General features: G+C 46.4%; 1 protein-coding gene across 2 annotated transcripts in view; it reads right to left on the minus strand.

The window, feature by feature from the left end:
* PITPNM2 (phosphatidylinositol transfer protein membrane associated 2) overlaps nt 1–14440 on the minus strand; it is a 126102-nt gene that overhangs the window by 9623 nt on the left and 102039 nt on the right. For both annotated transcript variants that reach the window (XM_027689602.1, XM_027689603.1), the window contains 6 exons: nt 13443–13618; nt 12868–13038; nt 10135–10284; nt 5242–5406; nt 3223–3426; nt 1301–1449 (listed from right to left, as the gene is read on the minus strand). In XM_027689602.1, the coding sequence (XP_027545403.1) occupies nt 1301–1449; nt 3223–3426; nt 5242–5406; nt 10135–10284; nt 12868–13038; nt 13443–13618 (1015 nt within the window). The remainder of the gene's footprint in view (nt 1–1300; nt 1450–3222; nt 3427–5241; nt 5407–10134; nt 10285–12867; nt 13039–13442; nt 13619–14440) is intronic.

The raw sequence follows: 14440 nt of genomic DNA on the forward strand, positions 1-14440 counted from the left end.
GGTACTAGAGCCACAAGATTTGAAGCACCACAGTGTGCTACAAACCCAGATTCCAACTGAAGCCTGAGTAATTGGCTGTTTCCTGAGTGGAACATTTTCTGTATGAGACTGTTGTGACTGTTCTCCCTCATGCACAATTACAGTTCTTCTCTTCTTTTCAGCCCTGTTAGGCTGAGTTTGATGTGGGACCATCCAGCAAGGTCTGTGCAAGCACAGAGATGTTTCACTGGGTTGGACACAGCCCAGGAAGAAAGGGTCTCCCTGGATTATCGCTGCTGCTCAGCTGCCACCAGCACTGACATCTCTGCTGTTTATGGTTTTTACACTATTTGGAAGATAACATAGAAAGAAAGTTTGCCAACAGAGTCATAAATAATTGAGAGCTGCAGCAGAGGAGGCTGGAAGGGAGTGGGGAGGATTAAACAGTTGAGCTGACACAAAGCAAACCCAGCGCTGGAGTGGGCAACACAATCCACAGAGTTGCTTTGAGTTTTGGTTTTTCCAATTCTATGCTCTAAGTATTGTTCCCTGGGGAGTTCATACTTTGCAAGGCAAATAACTCCCCCTCATCCCCAAGGAACTGAAGGGAAAATATTTCTTTTAGGAAAAAATACATTTTAAACAGTAAATTTGAATCTGAGGTCAAATATATGTTGATAAAATCTGAGGTGTTAAGACTCTAGACACCAGCAATCCCCATTTTCCTGGCTCCAGAACTGCTTTCTGCTGCAGGAACGAGGACTAAATCCCAATGAGTTCCCAGAGGAAACCACAACAACTTAGCAAGGCAAAATGGAGAACTGAATTTTGCCTATCAATTTGTATTAAATTAATATAAAACTTCTCCTTTGGTTTTATTGTACTTGATGCTATTTTTATTTGTACTTTGAGAAGCTTCCCTTTCAGTTTCACTCTTGAGATCCAACTTTGCACGCAGAGAGCACAGATCACTTCAAGAAACAAGTGCCACTGACCTTTGCCACTGATCTGATAATGAAATTGCCCCGGGCTCTCTCCATGGACCCCTGGTGAACCCAGTCTGAAACCTGCTCTGATGTTAAAACCCAGACCCAAACCAACCAGGTGTGACAGCACATCCATGAAGTCTGCATGTGTGCAGCTCCATCACCACCACAGGTGAGGAACAAAAAGGAGAAGAAAATGGATCTGGGGGAGGCAAAGGGTATTTTTTCACCTCTACGCATCAACGACTGTTAACGGAAGGTGCAGTAAAAAAAGAACAAAGAGCCCAAAATATTTTCCAGCCCAAGGGAGATCAAGGCAGGGAGGACAACCCTACCTGTCTGAGCAGGAAGGAGACAACATCTGTGGACTCCCAGTAGCTTGCATGGAAGAGGTGAGGCAAGGCCACTGTCGGGAAAGCCGTCAGGGCGTCGGGGCAGTACAGGGCGTAGTCGATCCGTTTGGTTCCCCACCACTTGGCAGCAACTGGAAGTAAAAGACTTGTTCAGACAAAGGGGAGGGTCACATGTGCACACGGTCTCCATCACAAACGGGATCTCAGGGCTCTGGCTCCTCACTGCAGGTACACCTGAGGCTGCTCACACTGCTGAGAGGGAACAGCCAACCCGGGGCTCAGTGTTTGCTCAGACCAAGGGAGGAACACACACAGGCACCACCATGTGAGGTCTCCTTTATTTAAGCAAATAGGAAGGCACTGGAGGGCAGGTATTAAGGGGTCCAAGGCTCACATACAATAAGCCTGGGAATCCATATGCCAAAACATAAGACAGAAATGTGTCTCCCTGGAGCTGTGGGAGGAAGGATGTGTGTGTTTTGCCCACTACAGTACATGCCCAGGCCATCTCCAGCCCTGCTTCCAACTCCTTTCATTTTCACCAAGGAATAGCATCCAGGTTTTGGTCACGCTAAAGAGGATCTGAGTATTGGAAATCCACGTGAGATGCTAAAAGGCACCACAAGGTATATGGCACGTGCTGATGGGCAGTCCCCAACAAGTCCTTGTTGCCTTCTTGGGCTACCACGTTGTAGGTGAGCGAGAGGTCCAGCCCAGCCTCCCCGGGAGCACAGCCTCTGGGGCGGACAACCAGACAGGTATCTGGGAGCATTGGGACTTCACTGCATGGGGGACTGAAAAATACACTGGGATTTGGAGGGGCAGGGTTACAAGCACCACAGAGGAGATTCTCCCTCAGGGAGCCACCAACTCGCCCACAAGTGTCTAATAGCTGCCGTTCACCCCTGGAACCTTCCCACACCTCAACAGTGCCCCGAACTCTGCCCATACACACATCCCTGTCTGAATCCCTGGAAATGAGCAGGTCTCAGCCCAAAGCCTCAGACCCCAAAGCCACCGGCTGCTTTCCCAGCACTGAGGAGTCCTCCACGCCCGTGTGCTCCGGCCTGGAAAAGCAGCCAAGGAAAGAGAAGATGGATCAGATCAAGAGAGCAGCAGGAAGAGCTGTGTTTGCATGCAGGATGCAAGATGGGGCTTTGACAAGGGCTTCCTCAAGCTTTGTTTTCTCTGTGACAATGTTCCCTTTTTAAGGACTTCCAGGAAATCTGCCAGGTTTAAGGTATGATCCAACACATCCCTCAGTTATGGGAAATCTGGCTGGTGATGAGCAAGGATGCTGAACTGAAAAGATGGATCCACCAGTTCCTTACAGAGACCTGCACAAAGCTCCCACCACAGCGACATGCAGAGGGATATGGCATCAGCACATCCCTGTGGCCCAGCCCTGTTGTGTCAAGTGCCCAGGCCACCCTCACCCTGATGGTCCTTGCTTTTCTGAAGAGCCATGGGAAGGAGGAGGAGGATTTGACAGATCAACATGGCTTTTCCAGAGCACACAGGCACCTCCTCGCAGCCATTTCTGACTCCCTGTCTTCCAAACTGACAGCTCCTGGTCACGTCCCAATCTTTCATTTCTCATGCAAGTCCCCAGCTTGGGTAATTTCAGATTCTTTGTAGGAAGCGGACAGGATCGACTCTTCCATGCTCAAAAGACAGTGGAGAGGCAGAAGCGTTGTCCCCACAGCTCTGGCCCAGAAGAATTCCTGCTCCTGCCAAGTTGTTAGCCATGTTATGATCGATCTTCGGAGCAAAGTGACAGAAATACTTGTTAAAATGCAATTAGAAATTGCAAGTGCCTCAGTGAAAGCGCAGAGATTTGTTGTGAAGTTCTGTGGCTATGGAATCAGAGAGGAAGTGGACTGGAGTGGATCTCCCCAGAATACCTGTCTTGATGTCCAGGTCGGGTATCCGATGAGCACAGCCTGCAGACCCACTCCGTGACCCTTTGAGCTTTCTTCCCTTCGCAGGGATTTCATGTTTATGCTGCCTACGTCTCTTGAAGGAGGTTTGGGTGGGGGATTTGTGAGGGAGGGCAAGTTGGGACAGAAGGCTAAACCCTCTACAATGATTAAAGTGGTGTTTGGTTTCTAAAAGGAAAAATAAAATATAGAAAAAAAGCAGAATTCGCACATTATTATGGCACATACTGATTTCATCCTTCAGAAATTCACAGTACAAGAGAAGTTGCACCCTAGGGAGGCTCCCTGAAGGGAGCTGTGGTTTTGTGGTGCCCCTGTGGACTTTCTCCGGCTCTCCCTGGGGATAAACACGGATCACATCCAACCCTCAACGCCACGGCTTCACATTACCACCACACTAATGAGGTCGAGAGCAAGAGCTGTGAAGGCAGAGCCGGGGCTCAGGGGACACGCCGGCACTCGGGAGCTGAGGGAAGGGGCCGTGACAGCCCTGAGGACCCGGCACACAGGGACAGGGAGCACCTGCAGCCCGTGCTGCGGCCACGCTCGTCCTCCCTGATCTCAGAAACAGGTTTTGACGGCTGTGAAATGCGTGGAGGAATGAATTACACAAAGCAGAAGCTACATGAGGAGGGGGGAGCACGGGGAAAGCAGAGAGGCGAGCGCTGTGTGGGCCCGGCCCTGCTGTAGCTCTGGCAGGATCCCTCCGTCGCAACACGTCAGCCTTGGGGCATCACCCCGGCAAAAACACCCCACCACAAACCACCACAAAACAAGCACCTTCTCCCCCAGGAGCTTCCTCCCAAGCAGGTTCATATTTAGCAAGCACCTGGCAAGATGTCTTACCAGGACAAGTAAAAGGACACACTCTGGGAGTGCAGCATCAGCTCTTGGATGTGCTTTGGGAAGGAAAACCTCATTTGTCAGAGCTCAGGTATTTATTTTTTCCTGCTGCTGAGCATTGCCTCAAACAGGGCAAGAGGTTACAGCAGCACCCACAGACCTTCAGCAACTCACACCTGCCTCAGGGAGCATTATTAAGCTCAGCAATTAATTAGGGAGTGAGTAATTCACAGCCCGTGACAGGAATGGAATATCTCTAAATTTTAGCCACCTTCTGGGAATAGAGTTTGGGCTGAAGATTTTTTTGTATGGGTTTGTTTGTTTGTTGTGTTTTGCTTGTTTTTTTAATTTAAGTTTTCAGCCTTTTTGGGTCCGAATTATCAGAGGTCCCTGAGGGCACAGAGTGTTCATCTCACACCTCAGCTGAAACAAAGAAGGGGCTGAACTGTTAACAAAGTCTGTCCTTCTCCGCTGTATTAGCTGGGAAATCATAAAGTCTTGGGGAAAAATAACAAATAAAATTCCTTTTATTCCTCATTTGGCTCTGAGATATGGGTCATAACTGGCTGGCTGTGAGCTACCCTGCAGGCTACAGAAGAGCTGAATTTCTAATGCAAAGTAATAAATGTTCTGTTCTGAACAAACCTGTCCTTGCTCTCTTACAGAGGGGCTCACTCATCCCTATTTTCATGGGCCACAGTTAAGGGATCTGCATCAAGCTACCTCCTGCATTACCAATCTGGAAGTGCTGATCCTGACCAGTTCTGCACAATTTATCACAGCAGCACAGAAACATCCCTTTGAATTAACCCTCACCACACACAACAGCCAAACGGTGCTCAGAATTAGCAGTTATTAGATGTTTTAAACAATTTATCACCAGCACAGTCCAACATGCAAAACACAGAGGTGGTCCCTGTGTGACCATCAAATATATCACCTGTTCTTCCAGGGGATGTGATAACACATGGCACTGCCTGTGGCAAAACCGGGCGAAGGCAGAATAATTCCAACTTGTGGTGATTAATGGGAAGCACAGCCCCGGACAGACAGACAGACAGAAGCTGTGTGGCTCGGCCCGGTGCGTGGTCGGAGAGCGGAGCGGCAGCGAGCGGGGTCTCGGAGGGGTGGAACACTTACTGTTGGCTATGTTGGAAGCAGTGTAACTGTCTGCCATTCCTGAGACCTGGCTGGCAATGCTGATCTCACTGGCTCTCCGGAAGCCCCTGAACTGAGGGGCTGAAATGGGGGTGGACAGGGACGCGTTTTCCATGAAGACGGCACCATGAGACTGAACAACATCTGCTACAAAGTTGAAACAGGGAAATCAAAATATTAGACCAACAGACAGAGGCTGGGCAAGATGAACTCAGGGAAGAGGAAGGAGGCAAACAAAGCTGGGAGGTGCAAAAACCTTTCAGAATGGATCGGAATGAAAAAAAAACCCCACGTATCATCGGAGCTCTGGTTTGAAAAGAAAGCAAAGAGCACAGCAGGCAGAGACGTGGCTGGAGAAGCAGTCTTTGATTGACAGAAGCAAAATAAGTAGCTCAAAAATCAGATCCAAAGAAAAACCCAGGCAGACTTATTCAAGCAGCAATAACAAGCATGTGTCATACAAACAGATGTGAATACACACAATTTTATATATTCACATCAAGACAAAATAACCAAGGTAAGGAGAACAATAAAAAAACAACCTTAGAAAGGGGATATTTGTTTTCTTGAAATATTGAGATTTAAATGAACTTCTCCAAGATAAAAACAGTAATGAAAAAAAAGAAAAATCAAGAAAACATCTTCATGCCTGGCAGGGACTAATTTGAACCTGTATTTTATTGCTAATGGATACAGCCAACACTCGTTAAACTGAAGTAAGAGCTAGTGAAAGGAGCCTGGTGCTCAGCACCTGCTTCTCCCATTGGAGCTGGTGGATCCGGGAATGCTCAGTCTCTGTGAAAACAGAGCTTCTCAGATACAACATGCACGTCTAGAGTTTTAGATCCCAATCTGAGGTTTACCAAGTGTGGCCTAACCCCTTAGTACATAAATACAGAAAAGGAAGGTTTAAAATCATGCTCATACGGACTTTATATATGGATTGGAGGGAAAAGGACCTCAAATGGCAAACCAAGAGATGCTGAAAGTCACGACAAAATCTCTGCATTTCAGTTTTCTCTCTGTAACAGGGGTAAGAACATCCACCCCTCTGTGGATGTTAAGAGGCCCAATTAAATGGGACATCCCAAGCTCCTGCACTGCAGAGGTTTGTAATGCCAATACCAGGTGCTTCATAGCAGGCAGCACCAGTATGGCAGGAACATGCAAAAGCAAAGCCATTTACTTAATTTTTTAAGGTTTTAAGGTTGCCCATCTCTGCTGCACCTGAGGAGGAGCACCTGAACTTTATCCCCAGGTATCTGACAGGGTACAGGTCTGTGCTCTCAGCCAGGCAGGAGATGCCATGGGGAACGTGAGGACATCACTCCCACACCACCAACACCCTTCACCTATTTCAGCCAGTTTAGATATCCCTGGATTAATCCCAGTGTGCAGCTGACACAGGGCGTTGTTTTGGCAACTAGTTTATTTTAATATCGATCTTTTTTTGCTTGGGGCTACTGATTTTCTCCCTCCCATCTCTCAGTTCACAGCAGCAGTGCCTGTGCCCACACAAATCCTGCTGGAGCCGAGGGAGAGGGAATGTACGAAGCTGAAAATGTGTGGCTAAGTGTTGGTAAAAGAGTTCTGTTCTCTGCAGGGAAAATCAGGCCACAAGCTGCTCTGTGTAAAAGCTTTGTGGACTGCAAGATCTGAGCCTTAGCGGGAGCCTGACCTGATGATGAGCTGCACACACTGCCCACGTTGTGCCTGAAAGGCCATTAGCAGCATCCCTCTCTCAGCACTTTCCCCCTCTTTTCACCTTGCCTTGAGCTGCTGCCTGTCAAGGCTGTGACCACTATCCACAACCCAGTGCTGTCTTCTGACTGTACAAAGCACCAGCTGGAGCAAGAGGAGACAATTCAAGCAGAGAACAGGAGCTGCACTGAACCTCATAAAGGTCTCAAGTGTAAAGGGTCTCATTCCCATTGCTGCAGGACCTGGTACAACCTTCTCATCTCTTCCCTGATTACCCCTCCCTCTCCTTTCTGTGGCCTGTGAGATCCTTCTGCACTTGTGTCACCCAGTGGATGCCCCAACAGAGGCAATGACCATCAGCTTCCCTGAACCTGCTCAGATGCAAGGAGAGGTTTGGCTTTGTCTGTGCTAGGAAAAATGCCAGGTTCAGGTTTAACTACCAGAGAAGACTGAACTTCTTCCTTTCCCTCAACCTAAAGCATCTGTGGCTTGAATTAGGAAGCAGCTGGAAGACACAATGAAGGGTGTTACAGTAATGCTCCACAGGAGAAAAATCAGGGCCAAAAATGGTGCTGCCTGAGCAGAACCCAGAAAGTGAATAAAGAAAGAAACAGTGGTATTTTGGGCTTGCTCTTCTTAGCCAATCTCGCATTCCTGGGCCTGACCGGGGATTTTGGAATATAATGAGTTTGCAGGAAAAACACCCAACCTGAACAGCTCTTCCAATACCATCCTAGAGCCACCAGAGGAATAATTCTCACTCCTATAAAAACCTGAAGTGTTTTAGCATTACTGAACTGTTCAGTTCAGCGTCACCCACACTGGTGGCTGCTCTGCAGGGCACGAGGTGCCACTCAACAGCAGTGCTCCTGTGCCCCAGCCCACTCAGGTTGCCCTTGTGTTTCTCACTTTTCCCAAGCTACACACCCTCGGTCCCTGAAAAAAAGACATTTAGAAAAACAAGGGCCAGGAACAGGCAGGGCAGGAAATGTGGAGAAAAACCCGTTTTATGCATTTCTGCCCCCTGAGGCAAGCTTCCTCCACCCCAAATCTGTGCCTTCCAAAGAAAATCCTGGGACCTCACTAGCAGAAAAGAACCCCAAACATAACAATGTATTTCCTAACTCTGTGTATTCTTTGCACCAAATCCCTTACGTAGCAATTGTGAAACTAAGGGGGCTTTCTTGGGGAGTGTAGTGACCAGGGTGGGATGTCACAGATGCTGCCATGCCAGCAGAGACTCCTAAAGGGAGCCATCTGAACTCTCCTGCACTGCAGAGGTGCATCCCCAGCCACAACTCAGGTCCTGACAACCACGGGGAGGTTTTTCAGGAAAGGTCAGGGTGAGGTCAGAAGGCCCAGCAGCAGCAAGACTTTGATCAAGATTAGCTGTTCCTTCATCACTAGATAAGGACAGAGGTGCCCTGGTTTACTGCACTGGCTGAAGTGCACTTTGTACTGTGACTCAGGGCAGACTTTATCAGAGTGAACACAAGGAGACCTGGCTGGAGCCTGAACACCCTCCCTGCCAGCAAAGCACCTGCTGCTGCTCAAACCAGGAGGCACAACCAGTGCCATAACCTGAGATTAAAATGCACTTCCTTAAGAGGAAACATAGGCAGCCAAATCACCTTTTTCTTTTTTTTTGGCCTACATTGGATCTTTAATACTCATTTCAGTGCTGTGCCCCTTCATTTATGGACTCATTTGTCAATGTTCTCACTGTTCCCCACTAAGTGAACAGCTCTGGGCCATCCTCTCAGGTAAGTCCTTGGGGTACCTGAATGACAGATTTTGATATGTGCTATCTGCAGGGTGAGCTGTTGCAGCAAAGCATCAAAGAAATACTTAAAGCAATCAAAAAATATGTACAGTTCAATAAAAATAAAAAATAGAAAAGCCAGCCAGCTGCTCAGCACAGGCCAGACCTCGCTTCCACTGGAGTCACTGCTCAGTGCTGGGCACTCTGCAGTTGCTACCCTGAGATCAAGAGCTACAGATTTCTGTTGCCCATATTTTTTCATGATTCTGGAAATTTCCTGCAGTCCAGAGGCTGAACTGGGATTCAGCACTTGCCACTGTCAAGCCAAGCACTGCTTGGCCACACTGTGCTCTTGACACACAAGGTAAAGAGCAGAGAATCATCAAATCCTAGAATGGTTTGGGTTGGAAGGGACTTCAAAGATCACCTAATTCTAACTCCCCCGCCACGGGCAAGGGATGCTTCTAAAAGCTCTGTCCTGACCACAGGCAATATCAGCTGACAGCTAAATGGCATTTCATTAATGACCTCCAAAGTGATTAATTAATAGTACCAGATCTTTTCCCTCTGCTTGCTAACAGAACCTCACAGCACAGGCAACGTGGCAAGTGCACACCCAAAAATCATCTGCACCTTCAAGAGACAAAGGGAGAGACGATGCGGGATGGCCAGAAGTGTCACCATCCTGTATGACCACATAACATCCCACAGGATCAGCTTGTTAAAGACAACAGGGCAGCAAACCCAGCTCTCGATGCAAAACACCAAGAAAGGGATGAGAAGGGGCAAGTGAGACATAAAGGGGAGAAGAAACCAAACCAAAGTCAAGTTTCATCAAAACTGAAGATGCAGCACCAGCCACAACCAGAATAAACGAGGCCATGCAGCAATTGCAATGGAAGATAAGGCAAAACAAACGCATCAAACTTCGCTTTTAAGGCAGAAGACGAGAAATTAATTTAAAAAAGCCAACACACAGAGCCACCCTGGGATCCGAAAGCCTCAGTCACTGTGTTGGGCGGAGCCACGAGGAGTGTCCAAACATGAAAGACTCAAAGGGACAAAATCTGGTGTGACACGGGCATTAATTGGACTTCTGGGCATGGTGCAACATGGTGACTGCTGACAACCCTTTCCCAAGGGATCTGCCCATGTTAGTACCACACAAGGAGGGCCACCAGGGACAGCAGCTCCCCTTCAGCATCAACACCAGCACGGGACAGTCTGTAATCCCAGCCTGTTGTTTCCATGGTGGGTCTCCCAGCCCCAAGCGTGATCCCAACTGGTTATTTCATGCGGCACAGCCCGAGACACAGCATGAGGATTTCAACTCCAGGAGGCAGCAGTATGATCTCCAAGAAGCACCCCAAGAACCCAACACCACAGACAATACAAAAGTGTAGATTACACACACTCAGCAAAACCAGCACTTTTATTGGAAACATCTTGCCAATTCAGTACGGGAACGGGGATACTTGTTTCCATGAAGCTGTCCTGGTGCTGGAGAGCACCCAGAGGGCTACTTTCCATGAGGAGGATGGGATTGTTCTGGATTGTCTCAACTAGAAGCAGATGGGGAAAAAAAAACATAACAGAAGGACAAAGAACAACAGACATGCGGCCACAAAGTGTTAAACATACAAACAGTTACACCCCAGCACTTAACTATGAGTCTTCAATGAACAGACAACCTTCAAATAGAGTAAAAGAAACAAAACAGGTGTGACTTTCCAAACAGACTCACATCAGAGATTAACTGGGAGTAGAGGAGAACACAACAATGGCATTTCAACAACAAAAGGGAGTCCTCTCAACCCGCTTCTCCAATGAGCCAAATCCATAAATACCCAGCAGATCCAGAGAAATCTTTTTACTATGAGGGGAAAAAAACATGTAATGGGAGAATCAGACTCACAGCCTACGTAGTGCAAAGCACAGGAACAACCAGGAATGTGAGTTTGATTTTACTCTGCAAATTCACTGAAATGAAACAGAGACCAGCATTTCGTACAGATGGGAAAATGGGGGGAAAAAAACAGTCTAAGAAGATTTCTGAATTGTGGACTTTAAAAAAAAGCTACCTGCATGAGTAGATGTGCATGAGCAGTGTTACAGAAGGTTTGGTACAGAACTAATTATAATGGAGCACCTGAATTTTACGTGATCAACAAAACATACAGCTTAGTTATAGCAGCAATTAACTCTTCTGGAGCGCCCTACAGTGAACACAACTTCAGTAGCGGCTTGGTGAGTCATGGTCAGTCCTTCTGGGTAATGTGTACATCACACTGAAATTTGGACCCTGATGGGAAGGAATAGCCTGTTCCTTTATGATAAGCAAATGAAGAGGCTTTGTCTTACAGGAAATGAATTTTAAGTTGGTTTTTGTCACTTTTATTCATTAAGGCAGAGCAGTGTCTCTTAAAACAACAAGGCTCAAACCTGGAGAAGGTTTTGCAATTGCTCTGCCCCTCTCCTAAGCTGAGCTAATTGCTGTTTAACTCTTCTCCACCACATAACAAGTGTCTCTCCAAACACAGCCAACTCAGAGGTCCAGGCAGACACAGCACTCTACTAAAATCTCTGCTGCTGCACAGAATGATAACCAGAACACAGGCTGTTTAGTGTCACTGGGGCCTCTGCCTCTGGGTTCAGTGAGAACAGGGGCTTGGGAAGGTATTATTTAAGAGAAACAAACTAAGATGTTCAGGCATAATTTTTTTAAGCAGCCCCTTGCAGCAGAATACACCCAAAAAGCAAATTGCTTTTCAAGTTGCTATAGATTCCCTGAGTTGTTGTAACTGGCCTGGGTACAAATGTAATTGTGGGTGGATCCATTTTTGAGAAGTGTTGCAGCAAGATCTTTGCTAAATCTGACAAGTGAGTGGGGCCTGCAGAAAGTATTTTAGTCGCTTTTTTAAACATGGGGTTTAGTTTGTGCCTGTTTAACAAACCAGACCTCAGGATTCAGCAATTACAACCTCTAAAGACACTGATACACAGAAGACCACTGCTTTGGATTTTCAATTTTAAGAGGATGCATAGTGTGACCAGAATTATTCAGCTCTAGACATAAGAGTCTTCTTCATTTAGTCCTGCATGATTCAAGTATTAAACAAATTGAATGCTCCCCCCAGAGCTTGGGGAAAAACAACCACCAAATCCCAAACTTTCTAGCTGGTGGCTTTGTTTTTCTCCTCTAGTTTGCTGGCAGGATTTCTTGTGTGTTTTAAGTCTGGTTTTACAGTAGTGACTCTTAGTTGCAACTTAATCAGTTACAGACTAACAACCTCTATCCAGGGAAAAAATTATGGTGAATTGTTCTTGCAATTGTCCCAAAGTCCTGGCCCCTGCAGGGAACTAAAGCTTTAGGTAAGCAAAAAAGTCAAATTTAGTTCTGCACAGTGTTGAGCTTCCCTGAGAGCTCCTTGCAATGAGAGCCTGCACTGAAATAGCAAGAGGCCATGACAGTCCAGGCACAGAAGTGAGGTGAGGATGGCAGGAAACAGAATTTATTTTACTAGACCAACTGCAAGAGCACTGATGAAATGGGAGCTGAGGCAGGGCATGGTCAGGAAGGGCTTGAACACAAGTGTTTTGGACTTTATTACAGCTGCAGTTGGGGCAGAGCAAGTGAGGAGGCCACAGACAGCAGAGGACATCTAGGTTTCCTAGGAAGACAAAGTGTCTCATTGGCACAGTGGGAAGGGCAAGGCACTGTCACCAGCCCACTGACCTGCAGGAGCCTGTCCTATGAAAAAGCATAGGATGGAACCAAAGAAATCATCTCATCATCTCATTGTTTTCTTGGTGCCTTCCAGTCTTCACTGGCCCTCCAAGCATTGAAGTCCTAAACTCTGCTGAGTTAATCCTGTTTCCTTCAGTCCCAGTCACAAGTACCAGCTTGGGTGTAAAACAGGGACCTTCATAGAGAGGTCACTTCATTGTGGCTCTCAGCAGCTGAAGGCCCTTGTGTGACAAACAAAGGGCATGAGGGACAGAAGGCACTGATTTTGTTGGAAGAAAACTCCTTTTCTGGTAAACCAGGAACAAGGTTAATGCTGCAGGGCCAACTGCTTTGATAACTTTATGTAAAATGTGGATACAGCCCTTTAAACAGCAAATATGGCCCCAGAGTGACTTACCCAAAACAGCAGAATTGCCATCACCCAGTGGGAATCTCTGGTACCGGGGAATATTAAAGGGGGGCAAAAGGTAGAACTTCTTCTCCAGAAGAGGCTCAAGGCGTGAAGCAGATGGGTCTGCAGGGTGGAACAGGTTATAGACCTGCTGACAAGCTGGTCTGAGCTGAAAGACTAAAAAGATGAAGAAAAAAAAAAGCCAACTAAAGTATCAAAAGATTATTAGTTAGAATATTGTAAACATTTGTGTGTAAAAAGGACAACTGTTGGGTTAAAGAAAGTGCTAAGGATTTATCATCTCCCTCATCTCACAGTTTAGTCAACTGAAACAATTTATTCAGTATTTATAGACTCAAGAATTGTCCAGTATTTTTAATGCTTGGAAATACAATGCAAACAAATAGTATAATCAGTACTGGCCAGAGCACAGAGTGATCTGCTTCCTTACAGTGCATAAATACACAAAGTATTATATAAATACACAAAGTATATTATATTACAGAGGAATGTTTGGGTTTAACCAAATTCCTTCATCCACCATCCTCTAAAGGAGCTCAGCAGTTTGCACCAGAACTTACTGTCAAGAGCTGGAATTACAGTTTTTCTCAGTGCAAGAACCAGACCCAAGGGAGAACCAAAGAGGAAGAAGTCTGTGATCTCAAATTCAAACTTCCCAATGTTTCCTCCATCCAACATAGTGGAGCTACTCGATCGCCTGGATCCAGGGTCGTTTCTCAGAACACTAGAATGTAAACTGGGACAAGAAAATAAAGTCAAAATTTCATTCATGCTGTGTTTTCATAAGTAAAGCCTGGATTAGTGATTGACAGTGAATATAATTTCTATCTCTTCAGTGAAGGAACTGTGCTAATCAACCCACAATGACCCCATTCCACTGGCATCACTGTACAAATCCAAGCTTCAAGTGGGTTCATTTACACACTATGTCCTCAAAATGTTTTTCCTTTGAGGAGTCCAAATCTTGGTTGCTGCTAGTAGGATGCTTATTTGCAAGAGAAAACAACCAACAAGCTAAAATTACTAGAGTAGCAGGGAAAAAGCAGGTTTACAGTGATTCACTCCATGACACACATTACTGCTGTGCTTTCTGGCTGTTCCTTCACCTCTTTCTCAAATGTTATGGAAAGCTGTGGAAGTAGTTGAACAAACATTATTGGATTGAAAATTAAAAAAAAAAAGAAAGAAGGGAAAAGAAAAGAAGGAACATCAAAATCTGCAGGAGGATTTCTGATACCTTCGTGCAGCAAGTTTGCACCACAGATTCCATGTGTGTGGATGGCACTCACTGGAAATGGGAATTCGGGGTAATTCACTCAGTGGCCATGTGGTAAATCGTATTTATCCTGCAACCAGGACTCTCCCACTTCTCTTCTGCCCATGAGGCCATATCTGTCAAGTTATTACCAAACTACTTCTCAACCTCAGCCCAACAATTCCAGGTAACTGAATTTACAAAGAATAACTACATACAACATGCCCAGTTTCCCCTCCCCTCTCTCAGGTTTCAAATCTTGCAAAACTCCAACAGTATGTGATGCAGGCTGGGCAATGCACA

This window comes from Neopelma chrysocephalum, unplaced genomic scaffold (assembly GCF_003984885.1).
Source record: "Neopelma chrysocephalum unplaced genomic scaffold, ASM398488v2 Primary Assembly neopelma1_77, whole genome shotgun sequence".
Lineage (NCBI taxonomy): Eukaryota > Metazoa > Chordata > Aves > Passeriformes > Pipridae > Neopelma > Neopelma chrysocephalum.